At 45.9% G+C, this 13,208-nt stretch overlaps 2 protein-coding genes across 2 annotated transcripts in view; one reads left to right on the forward strand and one right to left on the reverse strand.

The window, feature by feature from the left end:
* Positions 1-2,927: 2,927 nt before the first annotated feature.
* Positions 2,928-7,091, forward strand: LOC133500925 (BUD13 homolog). Its single transcript, XM_061820211.1, has 2 exons — positions 2,928-6,650; positions 6,741-7,091. Exon 1 carries the CDS (start codon positions 5,835-5,837, stop codon positions 6,579-6,581), a length of 747 nt encoding a protein of 248 aa, XP_061676195.1. The 5' UTR covers positions 2,928-5,834; the 3' UTR covers positions 6,582-6,650; positions 6,741-7,091.
* A 2,869-nt stretch (positions 7,092-9,960) lies between these two features.
* The window catches only part of seh1l (SEH1-like (S. cerevisiae)), a 28,139-nt gene continuing 24,891 nt past the window's right edge, over positions 9,961-13,208 (reverse strand). The window contains exon 9 of the mRNA XM_061818965.1: positions 9,961-10,268. Within this exon, the coding sequence (XP_061674949.1) occupies positions 10,091-10,268 (178 nt within the window). The 3' untranslated portion in view covers positions 9,961-10,090. The remainder of the gene's footprint in view (positions 10,269-13,208) is intronic.

Below are 13,208 nucleotides of genomic sequence, written 5' to 3' on the forward strand. Positions count from 1 at the left end.
CACACTTGCCTCTTCAACTCTTCCTCTATTTAGCACACTACTGGCACCAGTCAACAAATTTCCATCTCTATTCTTAATCACCCTTATCTGCTGCACATCCTTCCCATCTCTATCCCTCTGTCTGGCCAACCTGTAGAGATCATTTTCTCCTTCTTTCGTGTCCAACCTGGTGTACATGTCTTCATATGCCTCTTGTTTAGCCTTTTCCACCTCTACTTTTGCCCGACGTCGCATCTCGATGTACTCCTTTTGCCTCTCCTCAGTCCTCTCAGTGCCCCACTTCTTCTTCGCTAATCTCTTTCTTGTATGACTCCCTGTATTTTGGGATTCCACCATCAAGTCTCCTTCTCCCCTTTCCTACCAAAAGACACACTAAGTACTCTCCTGCCTGTCTCTCTGATTACCTTGGCTGTCGTAGTCCAGTCTTCCGGGAGCTTCTGCTGTCCATCGAGAGCCTGTCTTACCTCTTTGCGAAAGGCCGCACAACATTCTTCCTTTCTCAGCTTCCACCACATGGTTCTCTGCTCTACCTTTGTCTTCTTAATCTTCCTACCCACCACCAGAGTCATCCTACACACCACCATCCTATGCTGTCGAGCTACACTCTCCCCTACCATTACTTTATAGTCAGTAATCTCCTTCAGATTACATCGTCTGCACAAAATATAATCCACCCGCGTGCTTCTACCTCCGCTCTTGTAGGTCCACAGGCCAGTAATTTTCCAAAACTAAAATTGTGATCTTTTCGTCATACAGAACAGTTCAACCAAGTCTTGTCTTTTATGTAACAACTCTTATCTAATGCCACACTAAAATACTCACATGATTGGAGGTCTGAGTGCAACTGTGACTCAGTAGCCATGCTAATGTCCGATATTCAGTTTAGTTTGGCGGGACAGTTGAAGGTCTGATACCATTTGTTTAAGATTTTTGTTTTCAAGACACAAGATTGCGGCGACATCATTTTTTAAATAAATTACTCTTCATTTTATGGCTTTTTGGCCTTTGCAATGTTACAAGCCAGTAAATATGATGCAAGTGTAACCCGGTTAAAAGTTGGTACAGGTAAAATTTCAGTATAATAGAGTAGCAATTCGGTTATAGGTTTTCTTTATGCAATGTGGTGGAATATATGTTAAACTGTGTGTGCTGACTGTATTTTCTTTTGGAGGGATTTGTATTTAAATGTGTTTGATTCATTTGTGAAAAAGAAATACTTTTGTTTTCCATTTCATTGTTGAAACCTTTGTTTAAGAAGGACAGGATGTGACGTGTTGAGGAGAGCAGGGAAAGAGAGAGAAAAAGGCCAGAAGGAGGAGTGGTTGTTGGAGGGCAACAAAAGGACAAAGAAAGTGAATGGTGGACATTTGTCAAAAGTTGATTGACATGTTCGACAAGGACTGTTGAAAGTTCAACTGGGATAGTGTGTCGTTTGAGGGGACTACTCAAATCAAACCGTAACGTGGTGGAGTTAGCCGCTACCACAGGGGCATGCATGGGACTTGGCTTGGGCGCTTGCTAGCCAGGCCTGTGTACTGGACCACGAAGGAGAGGACAAGGGCGCTCGCCGGCTATATTCTATATTCATATTTATTTTGGCCCTGAGCATGTGTGCATTGTGTACCTGTTAAATTGACATTGTTTATTTGACTTTGATTTAAAGAGTAAAACTGTAATAGACCTTTAGAGTAATTAATGTTGAGTTAATTTATTAGTTTCGTACTTTGGAGAAAGAAAAGAACTCAGGCGGCTACCTCGTCGAAGTATTTTATACTAGAGAGGCGCTACACAAGCATTTGTCTCTAGATAGTTTTTTTTTTATAATTGCACACACACAGTATATACTGTGGATCACTGAAGTGCTGGAGCCTAACCCAGCTGTCACCAGGAAGGAGGCGGAATGAACCCAGAACTGGTTGTCAGCCATTCGGAAGATACATGGAGACAGACAACAGTTGCCCTCACAATCATAGCTCGGGGCAATTTAGTCTGCAATTAATGCATGTTTTTGGGATGTAGGAGGAAACCGAAGTGCCCGGAGAAGACCCACACAGGCACGGGGAGAACATGCAAACTACACACAGATGAGGCTGGGATTTTTACCACGGTACTCAGAACTGTGAACCCATGTCATCGTACTGTATACAGTATAAAGTAAAAATATTTTTTATCAACACTGTAAAGTATCAAGTTAAGGATAAAAAAAATTTGAGCTGTAAAAAAACTGAAATATACTACAGGGTTTTTTTTTATGTGTTCATTGTATATGAAATGTCACGTCACCAACTCGGAACACAGATAGCTGAGTTTCTGTTGATGCTAGCTAACAATTTTAGCTAGGATTGATTACATGATTATTTGAAACAACTAAAATCTTGTTTTCTTGATGGTTGGTGTCTTTGGACAAAAGTTCATTACACAGTCTACAAATAGCACGTGATACATGCAGAGCTTCAAATTAACTTTTGCTCACTAACCACTCTGCCCCTTTCCCAGTTACTTGCCACTCAGCATTTTCAATTGCCACTATTTTGATGTTGGATAATAATATTTGAAATTATTTTAACTAGGGTGGCACAGTGGAGTGACAAGTTGGACTGAGTCATCCCAGTTGTTGGGGTGTAGACACTCTTAACCGTTAGACTGTCTACATCCCAACAACATGCATTAATTAGGGACTCTAAATTGCCCTTAGATGTGATTGTGTGTGAATGGTTGTTTCTATGTGCCCTACAATTGTCTGGCAACTAGTTCAGGGTGTACCTGACCTCCTGCCCGAAGATAGCTGGGATAGCCCCCAGCACTCTTGTGAACCTTGTGAGGATAAGTGGTTCAGGAAATGGATTGGTGGATGGATGATTTTAGCTAAATGAAAGAACAAGAGATCAACTCCATTGTTTGTTTGTTTGTTTATTACCTATGGAAACTGCATTTGCTGTTTAGCAAACATGAAAACCACAGCGCTTTCTACAGGAAAAAAACAAAATTTTGAAGGTGAAAGAAGAGCAAAAGTTGAGTTTGTCATGTCCTGAATAAGTATGTTGTCGTGAGCAACAGAAATCGAACAGGTTGGCCAAGCGTATCAACAGCGGTTGATGACAGAAACACCAAGAGACAACGGTCAGTCACATCTCTGCCAGTGGCAGAGCTAGAATTTTTCCCAAGGGGTGGGCAAAGCTATTTCGGGGAGTGGTGTTGGGGTGGAGGCGAGTCCACGAACTATAACAATGTGTTTCTTGATCAATGAATTGCAGTCGGAGTCTGAAAATGTTGCAATTTACTTGGTAAGCACAGCTTTGTGCACATAATTTAACAACACAGTGTACACAAACAACTGCAACAAATTTGTAATAATCAGAATAATCCATGCACCCAATCTCTTTCTCTCGCTCAGCTCACACTCTCCAGTTTTGTTGCTCTTTGCATGATTCACAATTGCACAATCATTAAATCCCCACATCAACCAGAAAAATGTCGGGGGAAAATGTTATTGACTACTGTAGATGTAAGTTTCATATTCAAACTTTCAGCCACTTAGTGGTTCCCACGTGGCTTTGCCTCAGGAAACCCAAATATAACTTAGGTAGCCATTAAATTGCAACTAGCATTTTTGACATTCTTTAGCAACTGAAATTAGTTTCCCACAAAAAGAGCCTTGTAGTACAAAAGCCCTTTTGCACTGTTGAAAACATGAAAACAGCTGATAGATATGAAACATGAACATGCATGACAATCATAAACATGAAATTTAAAAAAAGCACAATTTCTAAATGAAGTAAATACAAAGGTGGGTTTTTTGGAGTTGGAAAAGGCAGACTTCTTGAAAAAAAAACAAGAAGGAAATACATTTGAATTATAGGGACGATATATCTTTTAAACAAGGTACAACTCCAATTACAATGAAGTCAGGACATTGTGTTAAACAAATACAAAAAGAATACAATGATTTGCAAATCACCTAAAACCTATAATTAAATAATTACACTACAAAGACAAAATATTCAATGTTCAAAGTTTGTTTTTAGCAAATAATCATGAACTTTGAATTTTAGGGCTATGACAACCTCCCAAAAAGCTGAGACTGGTGGCAAAAATAGAAAAAGTTGAGGAATGCTCATCAAGCACCTGTTTGGAGCATCCCACAGGTGAGTGCCATGATTGGGTATAAATGAGCTTCTTTCAATTGGTAATGATGGGCGCAACAGTTCTTTTGAGTGGACTGAATCACTAGAATCAGTTCGTTACTAAGATAGAGTATGTTCACAAATTGTTCATTCTTTTTCATAAAATAATTTTAGTGCTTCCTCATTCCATTAATGAGCCATCCCCGAGGTTCAGGTTCACTGAAGCACTATATGCATTATTGTTTATTTTAAAGTAGGAAAGACGGGAGATTAAGCAATCGCGAAGCAATCGCCAGCCAGTGTGATTTTTCTGCATTTCAGTGCACAGTATCGCTTACACCAGCATCCGCTACCCGGGATTCCTCCTCACTCACTTTACTGTTACTATCTTCTGAATTGTTGAAAGTGTCTGATTGATGAGAAATGCTATATACATTTAAAGCATTATCACTATCAACATCATCCATTCTTTTTCTGAGCCGCTTATCCCCACAAGGGTTGCGAGAGTGCAGTTGTAATCAGGCATACTATCATCATGAAATTAAAAAAAAAAAGAATTTCATAATTGTCATGATCCTGCCGCTCCAGCGCGAGCTGTGCGCCGGTGCGCTGATTAGCAGGTGCACACCTGCGCCTCATGCAGCCTGATTATGCTGTGGATTTATATGACCGCGATGACAACTGGCCGGCGCCAGTTCGTATGATCTTCATGTCCCGTTCGTGTGCTCCGGTATCCTTGATTGAACCTGTGTGTACCGACCTTCGTCCGTTCTCCGACCAACCTCGTAAGACTGACTCCTTCGTTACTTCTGCCTGCTTTGATTGTTCTCCTGTGTACCGACTCCTGCCTGCCCGCTCACCTGCTCTCTTCGCCCGACGTCCCAACTACCGCTGCTGCACCGGACTGCCTGCTCGATCCCCGACCCCGGCATATAATAAACGTTTCTCCTTGAACTACCTTGCATCGTCCGAGTCCTGCATTTGGGTCCTACTCTCATTCCGATGAGACGTGACAGAACGAACTGGCCACAACAGGACCCAGCAGGAAGGACCCGGCGTCGCCGGGACCGACGCAAGGTAGACCGTCTGGTGGAGGACCAAGCCTGTCTGATCCGGGTAGGCTCCTTGACGTCCCCCGCTTCCGTGTCTTATGCTCCGCCAGCGAGGTATGAATACGTCCCGAACACGACCCGTCCGGCTCCTCATATTCTTCTGGACACTGACTTTTCGGAATATGAGGAGGAGCATGATTTGTATGACCGGCTGCCTGAGTACGACTCCGATGACTTGGATTTTGAATCTCTTTGCCCGGCTTTTCATCCCAGTCAGTTCGCTCCACCTCCCCGCGTTCCCAGCACCCAAACTTCTTCGCCCGGTGGATACAAATACACCAATCCGTTTGAGGGAACCCGCTTGGCCATCTACCAGGGACCTCCGCGTGGCGGCCAGAGGAGACGCCCCGGGCCGGGTGCTCCCTTGTGCCTCCCGCTGCGCGGCAACTAAGACACCGTCCTCCCACTCCTCGCCGGCAACGGCGAAACCCGCAGACCTGCAGCTGGTGCCGAAGCCTCCAGCCAGGATGGAGGAGGAGCCGCCAAATCACGAGGCGTTCCGCCGCGAAATGCGGGCAGAGATAGAGCGGAATTGGCGGCTCTCACGGCCCAGGTCCGGCAAGGATTGGCGAACCAGCCGAGCTATGCTGACGTCGCAATGGCGACGGACTCGCTGCTGACGCAGGTTCACATGGCAGTTGGAACTGACCCGCTCCCGAGACACGCCCACGTGTCAGTTTCGACTGACTCTCTGCCTACTCTCGTTCACGTTGCCGTGGAAACCGACCCGCCCCCTCGCCAAGTGCACGCTGCAGTGGGAACGGACTCTCCACCTCGCCAAGTGCACGTCGCAGTGGGAACGGACTCTCCACCTCGCCAAGTACACGTCGCAGTGGGAACGGACTCTCCACCTCGCCAAGTGCACGTCGCAGTGGGAACGGACTCTCCACCTCGCCAAGTGCACGTCGCAGTGGGAACGGACTCGCCACCTCGCCAACTGCATGTAGCTGTGGAAACTGATCCGCCTCCTCGCCAAGCGCATGTAGCTGTGGAAACTGACCCGCCTCCTCGCCATTCCCACGTCGAGGTTTTGGCTGTTCCGAGCAGAGTTCACGCGGCAGTTGGAATTGACCCGCTCCCGAGACACGCCCACGTGTCAGTTTCGACTGACTCTCTGCCGACTCTCGTTCACGTTGCCCTGGAAACTGATTCGCCACCGCGTCACGCCCACGTTGCTGTTTCAACGGATGCACTGCAAGCTCACGTGGCAGTGGGGACCGACCCGATGCCGCCTCACGTTGCTGTCCAGGAGGTGGCGACATCTCCACAGCCGCTTCTCGCCCGTGCTCTGGAGTTCCAGTGGCGACCGGGCCGCGGATGCTCCCCGTTCCTGCTCTGTCGGTGACCGGCCTGCGGTCGCTCCCCGTTCCTGCTCTGTCGGCGACGGGCACGCCCATACGTTCCCGTCCAGGAGGTGGCGACGGTGACACTGACGCTGCCTTCTCACATTCCTGTCCAGGAGGAGGTGGTACTGGTGCCGCCTTCTCACGTTGCTGTCCAGGAGGAGGCGATGGTGTCGCCGCCGTCTCACGTTGCTGTCCAGGAGGAGCTGGGGAGTTCTGTGGAGCCACCCTGGAGCTGGAGAGACTTCGGGATGGTGGTCATGGCTCTGGTCCTTCTCTCCATCATCCTATTCGCTCCAGATGGCCCCCAGCCTCTTCATGACCTGGCCTCGTTGGTGACCAATCCACGGCTGCCTACTGAACAAGCCTCAGAGGCGACCAATCCCTGGTCGTCTTGCAACCACGGCGTGGGAGGTTCTCGTCCGGAGCGGTGGCCTGCCTCGTTCTGTTTCCTGCTTCGTCGTTTGGTTCCTCACAGAGGTCGTCCGCCCGAATCGCCCCTTGGCGTCCGGGTCGTCCTCCTGACCTGTCCACTCGGAAGCCTTGTTTGGTGGCCTGGATGGCCACCAGACTGGGGTTCGGGGGGGGGGGGCGCGTGCCCTCCTCCGGACCCCCCTTCCGCCCACCCCTGCCTGTGTTAATTATTCTGATTTTTTCGTTTAGGCACGTCTGGGAGCCGTGCCTTTGAGGGGGGGAGGGGGGGTACTGTCATGATCCTGCCGCTCCAGCACGAGCTTTGCGGGTGCCCGCGCAGGTGCGCTGATTGGGAGGTCCACACCTGTGCCTCATGCAGCCTGATTTTGCTGTGGATTTATATGACCGCGATGACAACTGGCCGGCGCCAGTTCGTTGATCTTCATGTCCCGTTCGTGTGCTCTGGTATCCCTGATTGAACCTGTGTGTACCGACCGTTCTCCGAGCAACCTTGTAAGCCTGACTCCTTCGTTACTTCTGCCTGCTTTTATTTGTTCTCCTGTGTACCGACTCCTGCCTGCCTGCTCTCTTCGCCCGACGTCCCAACTACCGCTGCTGCACCGGACTGCCTGCTCGATCCCCTACCTCTGCATATAATAAACCTGTCTCCTTGAACTACCTTGCATCTTCCGAGTCCTGCATTTGGGTCCTACTCTTGTTCCGATGGGACGTGACAATCGCATTAGAGACAGGGAATCTGTATGTGTACATTTATTTTGAATGTTTAGAGTATTGGAAAACTAACTTTAATGTATTATTGTTTGTGTTATGAATCAAAGGCTTTAACAAGTATGAACGCATGCATATGTATGTGTACATATATACATTCGTTTTAAATGTCCTTTTTTTTGTACTTAACTCAAAATTACCAAAGTTTCAGTTTAAACATTTAGTCTTTGTAGTGTATTCAATTAAAAATAAAGATGAAATGGTGAGACTGAAATAAAAAAAATCTAACTGAAATATAAAGGCAGAATTAACTTGAATTAACAGTATTTGTTTTTTAAACAACTTCTACTTGTGAAGCTCATTAATAGCACTTTTGTGTTGCCCTGAATTTCTTGAGTTTTCTTATCTCTATATCACCAGGATGCAGATTTAATGCTTGCTGAGTTTGTCAGAAAAACTGCATACGTCGGTCCATTACGTTTAGATGCATCTACTTAAAAAAAAAAAAAAAAAAGCTTTAACAGAGATATTTGTAAATCTGTCTTGTTTCTCAGAGTTTGCAGCGAATAATAATGTCGTCTCATTTGTGGCGTTTTTTTAATGTTTGAATTTTGGTGCAAACCAGTAGACCATGGGTCAACAACGTGGTGCCCGCGGGCGCATGGTACCTCGCGAGGACAATTTAAGGGGCCCGTGAGGCATGTTCTAAAAATACCACAGCTTTAAATTTTTAATCTGACTTGCTTATGTTATTTAAATGTTTAAAATACCTGTAATATCACATCATACAAAAAATTAAAACGAAAATATTTTATGTATTTATAATGAACTGTGACGTTTGCTACAAACAAGTCATGTAGCCCTTCATACAATCAGTTCTCACGAAGTAGCCCTCAGCCTCAAAAAGGTCAATGACCTCTGCAGTATTTGTGCACATGTGTGAGCACCTACTTAAATTAAAGGAAGACTTTGTCAAAACTAATAGGAATGGGAGCACATATTAAAAGTTAGTAGATGAGGGTTCACTGTTTCTTTTATGCCAGAGTGATCCGCAGATTTCAATGAGAAACATCTCTAAATTGGAAAAGTATTATCGAAATTCCTCTCTCGCTCAGACATTCCAATAAACCCGCCTGGAGGGGGGAGGGGGGGTTGCTGTAAATAGTAACCGTGAAGTGTTGTGTTCTGAGAGCCAGCAAAGCGAGTATCAAAGCAAGTTGATGCTCCGTGTTATTACTATACAGACCATTGAGGAAAAAAAAAAATAATAATGTGCAAAATTCAAGCGTTTGAGCCAGAACACACACGGAATTCGACATGTTGGGAAGGACATGGCGCTGACGACGAACAATAACAGTCCCATGAAATGGACCGCAGAGATTTGATGCTTTTCTGAGGAGTTGGTTTAGATGTAGAGAATATATATCAGGTGGCTGGACTTTTTTTTTTAACACCAAATTGTACTTTTCATGCAGCAAAGCTTCTCGCATCCACCGGCGAGGGGGTGGGGTGGGGTGTTCTGTTGCACGCACGGATCGACGTAAATAGTAACAGGGAAGTGTTACACGTATATATCCATCCATTTTCTTAGCCGCACGATGGTCGAAGGTGTGCTGGAGCCTGCTGGGATAGAGCTGTCAACGGGCAGTAACCAGGTTACACAAACGCAGACACGGGGAAAACATGCAAACTCTACACTCGGAGGTCCAGTATTGGACAGCTGCGCCAACCTCATAACTATGTTGTTGCTTTACCGTACCAGCACGACAGGCTATAACTTAGCGGGTAATAACCAGTAATGATTAAATGCGTCCTAATTTGGTTGCGTTTTCTCAGTTTTGGTGCAGAACAAGTCGGCATCTTGACTTAGTTAGAAAGAATGGTCTGTAACGCTAAGCATCGGCGACGTCAGGGGCGGGGTCAAGGATGTTTCTTTCGGTTTGGCTCTGAAAGCTGGCACATATCCAGATTTTGCTTGGATTTCAAATATGTTCTTTATTTTCAATTTTTATTTTCAATTAATGTCCAAAATATATGTAATAATAACATTACTTCACATTGGAGGGTTTATTGTACATATGAATTTTGGGGAGAGTCTTCCTTTAAGACCACTTGGCCAGTCATCTTCAAAGACTCTATGGCAACATCTTGTGTTCCAGAAAATAGGCAATTGTAGACGTTTAAACTGCAACTACCTATGCTTTGACTTTGATGCAGCATTGCTGGTACCTTTAGTATGGCTATTGGACACAAGATGACAACGGGGTTATTTCTATCCAAAAAAAATGTGAAAATATACATACATTTAAAAAAGATAAGCAGCCCAACCACATCTTTCCTCATTTGTATATGTTATAGATATGCAGTATTATTGCCTGTCAGACTCTGATAAGGACACCAGCGATCTTGAGGAAAGTCTGCATGAAATGGACTGTTGTTGAGGCTGACTATGCTCAGCATCACAGTGCTCTATGAGTGAAGGGGGAGGAAGCAGGTGACCATGCCCAGTTCCAGCTCTGGGAGGATCCAGAGGGGGAAAGAAATACCTGAAGTCACAACAAAAGTAGACAATTACATTAACAGAACATGAAACATGCTATAAACCACTATTATAAAAAGGGTCTCAAACAATGAAGTTTTTGGTAGAGAATTTTTTTCATGTCATTAGAGAGCAAAATGAGGACAAAATTAAGTAACCAGAGACACGAAACATTCATGCAGAATGCATAATAATGCTGAAGAGCCATTAGTAATATGCTGTACATCATCTATGAGGCGGTCAGCAACTGTCCTGTAGGGGAGTAATAAAATCCTTTTTGAAATCTGGCATGCATCATATAACCCTGTCAACAAAGTTAGAGTATGAGGGAAACTGTTCATATTACAAAAATGGTTGCAAAGTTAATTTAAGTATATGTTAGATGTATACAATTGAAAAAATGAAAACAGAAAAACAAAGGCACTGGTTATTGATGTAAAGGGTTGCAAGATTTAACAAACATTTCAAACAATGTGCCCTTAAGGTGTAGTGGATCGGATACTGTTAAACATTGTTTGATCTAAATGCTGTATTTAGAGTACATTTGATCTGGACATTCATGACATCTACATTTCAAAACAATCTTAAAACAAAAGTTTCCTTTCATACAAAATTCATTTACACATTTTTTGATGCAGCAGGTATTGATAAGGCATGGCCAAGATCTGCAAAGAGTTTAGCTGGAGAATACAATTAAAATCAATGTTGATCTATGTCAAGGAAATTTGCATACTTTAGCATGACACATTTTTAATCTGGACCTGGAGAGGGCATGCCGCTCTTTTCCAACTGAAGACCACCGTCTCAGATTTGGAGGCGCTGATTCTCATCCAAGCCACTTCACACTCGGCTGCAAACCGCTTCAGTGAGCATTGGAGATCACGGCTTCATGAAGCCAACAGAAACACATCATCTGCAAAGAGCAGAGATGCAATGCTGGGGCCACCCAACCGGACTTAGTCTATGCGTTGCCTGTGTCAAAAAAAAATTGTCCATAAAAATTATGAACAGAATCAGTGACAAACGACACCCTTGGCAGACTCCAACACTCACCGGAAACTAATCCAACATAGTGCCGGAAATACAGACCAAACTCTGCCACTAGTTCTACAGGGACCGAACAGCCTGTATCGGGGTTTGATACCACATACTCTCAAACACCCACAGGACTCCCCGAGGGACACGATAGAACGCCTTCTCCAAGTTCACAAAACAAGTGGACTGGTTGGGAGAACTCCCTTGCACCTGCGAGGATCCTGCCGAGGGTCTAGAGCTGGTACACTGTTCTATTGCCAGGACAAAAACCACATTGCTCCTGCTGAATCTGAGATTCAACTTTATGACGGACCCTCCTCTCCAGCATCCCTGAATAGACCTTACCAGGGAGGCTAAGTAGTGTGATCCCCCTTTAGTTAGAACATACCTTTCAGTCCCCTTTCTTAAAAACGGGACCACCACCCCAATCTGTCAATCCAGAGGCACTGTCCCCGCGTTGTTGCACAGGCGTGTCAACCAAGATGGCCCCACAACATCCAGAGCCTTTAGGAACTGCGGGCGAATCTCATCCACCCTCAGGGCCCTGACACCGAGGAGCTTTTTTAACCACGTCGGTGACCTCAACACCTGAGATACAAGAGCCCACCTCAGAGAACCCAGACTCTGCTTCCTCATGGCAAGGCGTGTCAGTGGAATTGAGGAGGTCTTCGAAATATTCTCCCCACCTGCTCACCATGTCACGAGTTGAAGTTAGCAGTGGCCCATCCTCACTATACACAGTGTTGACAGTCCACAGCTTTCCCCTCCTGAGACGATGGACCAGAACTTCCTTGAAGCTGTCTTAAAGTCATTCTGCATGGCCTCACTGAACTCCTCCCACACCTGGGTTTTTGCCTCAGCGACCACAAAAGCTGCAGCCGCCAGGCCAGGCGGTACCTATCAACTGCCTCGGCGTCCCACAAGCCATAAATGTCCAATAGGACTCCTTCAGTTTGACGACATCCTTCACTGTTGGTGTCCACCAACGTGTTCGGGGGTTGCCACCACAACAGGCAACAACCATCCAATGACCATAGCCTCCGGTCGGCCGCCTCACCAATAGAGACGCAGAACATCATCCACTCGCACTCAATGTACCCCTCCTCCTCAGGAATATCATCAAAGTTCTTTCAGAAGTAGGAGTTTAAACTCCTTCTGTTAGGTGAATCTGGCAGCCATTCCCAGCAGACACTCAAAATACTTTTGGGCCTGCCTCGTCGGATGGTCGGCGTCTTTCCCCACCATTGAAGCCAACTCACTAACAAGTCGAGATCAATTGACAGCTTCACCCCTCTCTTCGCCCTAGTGTCCAAGACATGCGGCCGCACATGCGATGACACAACCAGAAAGTCAATCATCAAACTGCGACCTAAGATGTCCTGGTGAAACCCTAATGCCTGAACATGGTTTTTGTTATGGGCGATCTGTGGTGAGCACAAAAGTCTTGTAACGGAACACCACTCTGGTTCTGATTGAGGTGGGGGTGGAGGTTCGTTCTTCCCAATCACGCCCTTAAAGGTCTCACTGTTATTGCCCACATAGGCATTGAAGTCCCCCGACAGAATGATGGAGTCCCCCAGAGGGAGCGCTCTCCAGCACTCTAAGGACTCCAAAAAGGGCAGATACTCTGAACTGTTGTTTGGTGCACAGGCACAAACAACAGTCAGTACCCTGTGAACCCCAACGTACAGGCGCCAAGGGGGGAGGAGCAGGGCAATAAGTATACAACACCTGCTCGGTGCCTCTCACCGTGGGCAACTACGGAGTGGAACAGAGTTAAACTTCTGTCAAGAGGTCAGAGAGGTGACAGTCGATGTCCCTTGAGCTAGTTTCTGAAGCCAGGAATTAAATTGCCAAGGTTCCCACCTTTCGGCTGCCGCCCAGCTCACATTCCACAGGACCCCTAAGGCCC

The sequence above is a fragment of the Syngnathoides biaculeatus genome, chromosome 5 (assembly GCF_019802595.1).
Source record: "Syngnathoides biaculeatus isolate LvHL_M chromosome 5, ASM1980259v1, whole genome shotgun sequence".
NCBI lineage: Eukaryota > Metazoa > Chordata > Actinopteri > Syngnathiformes > Syngnathidae > Syngnathoides > Syngnathoides biaculeatus.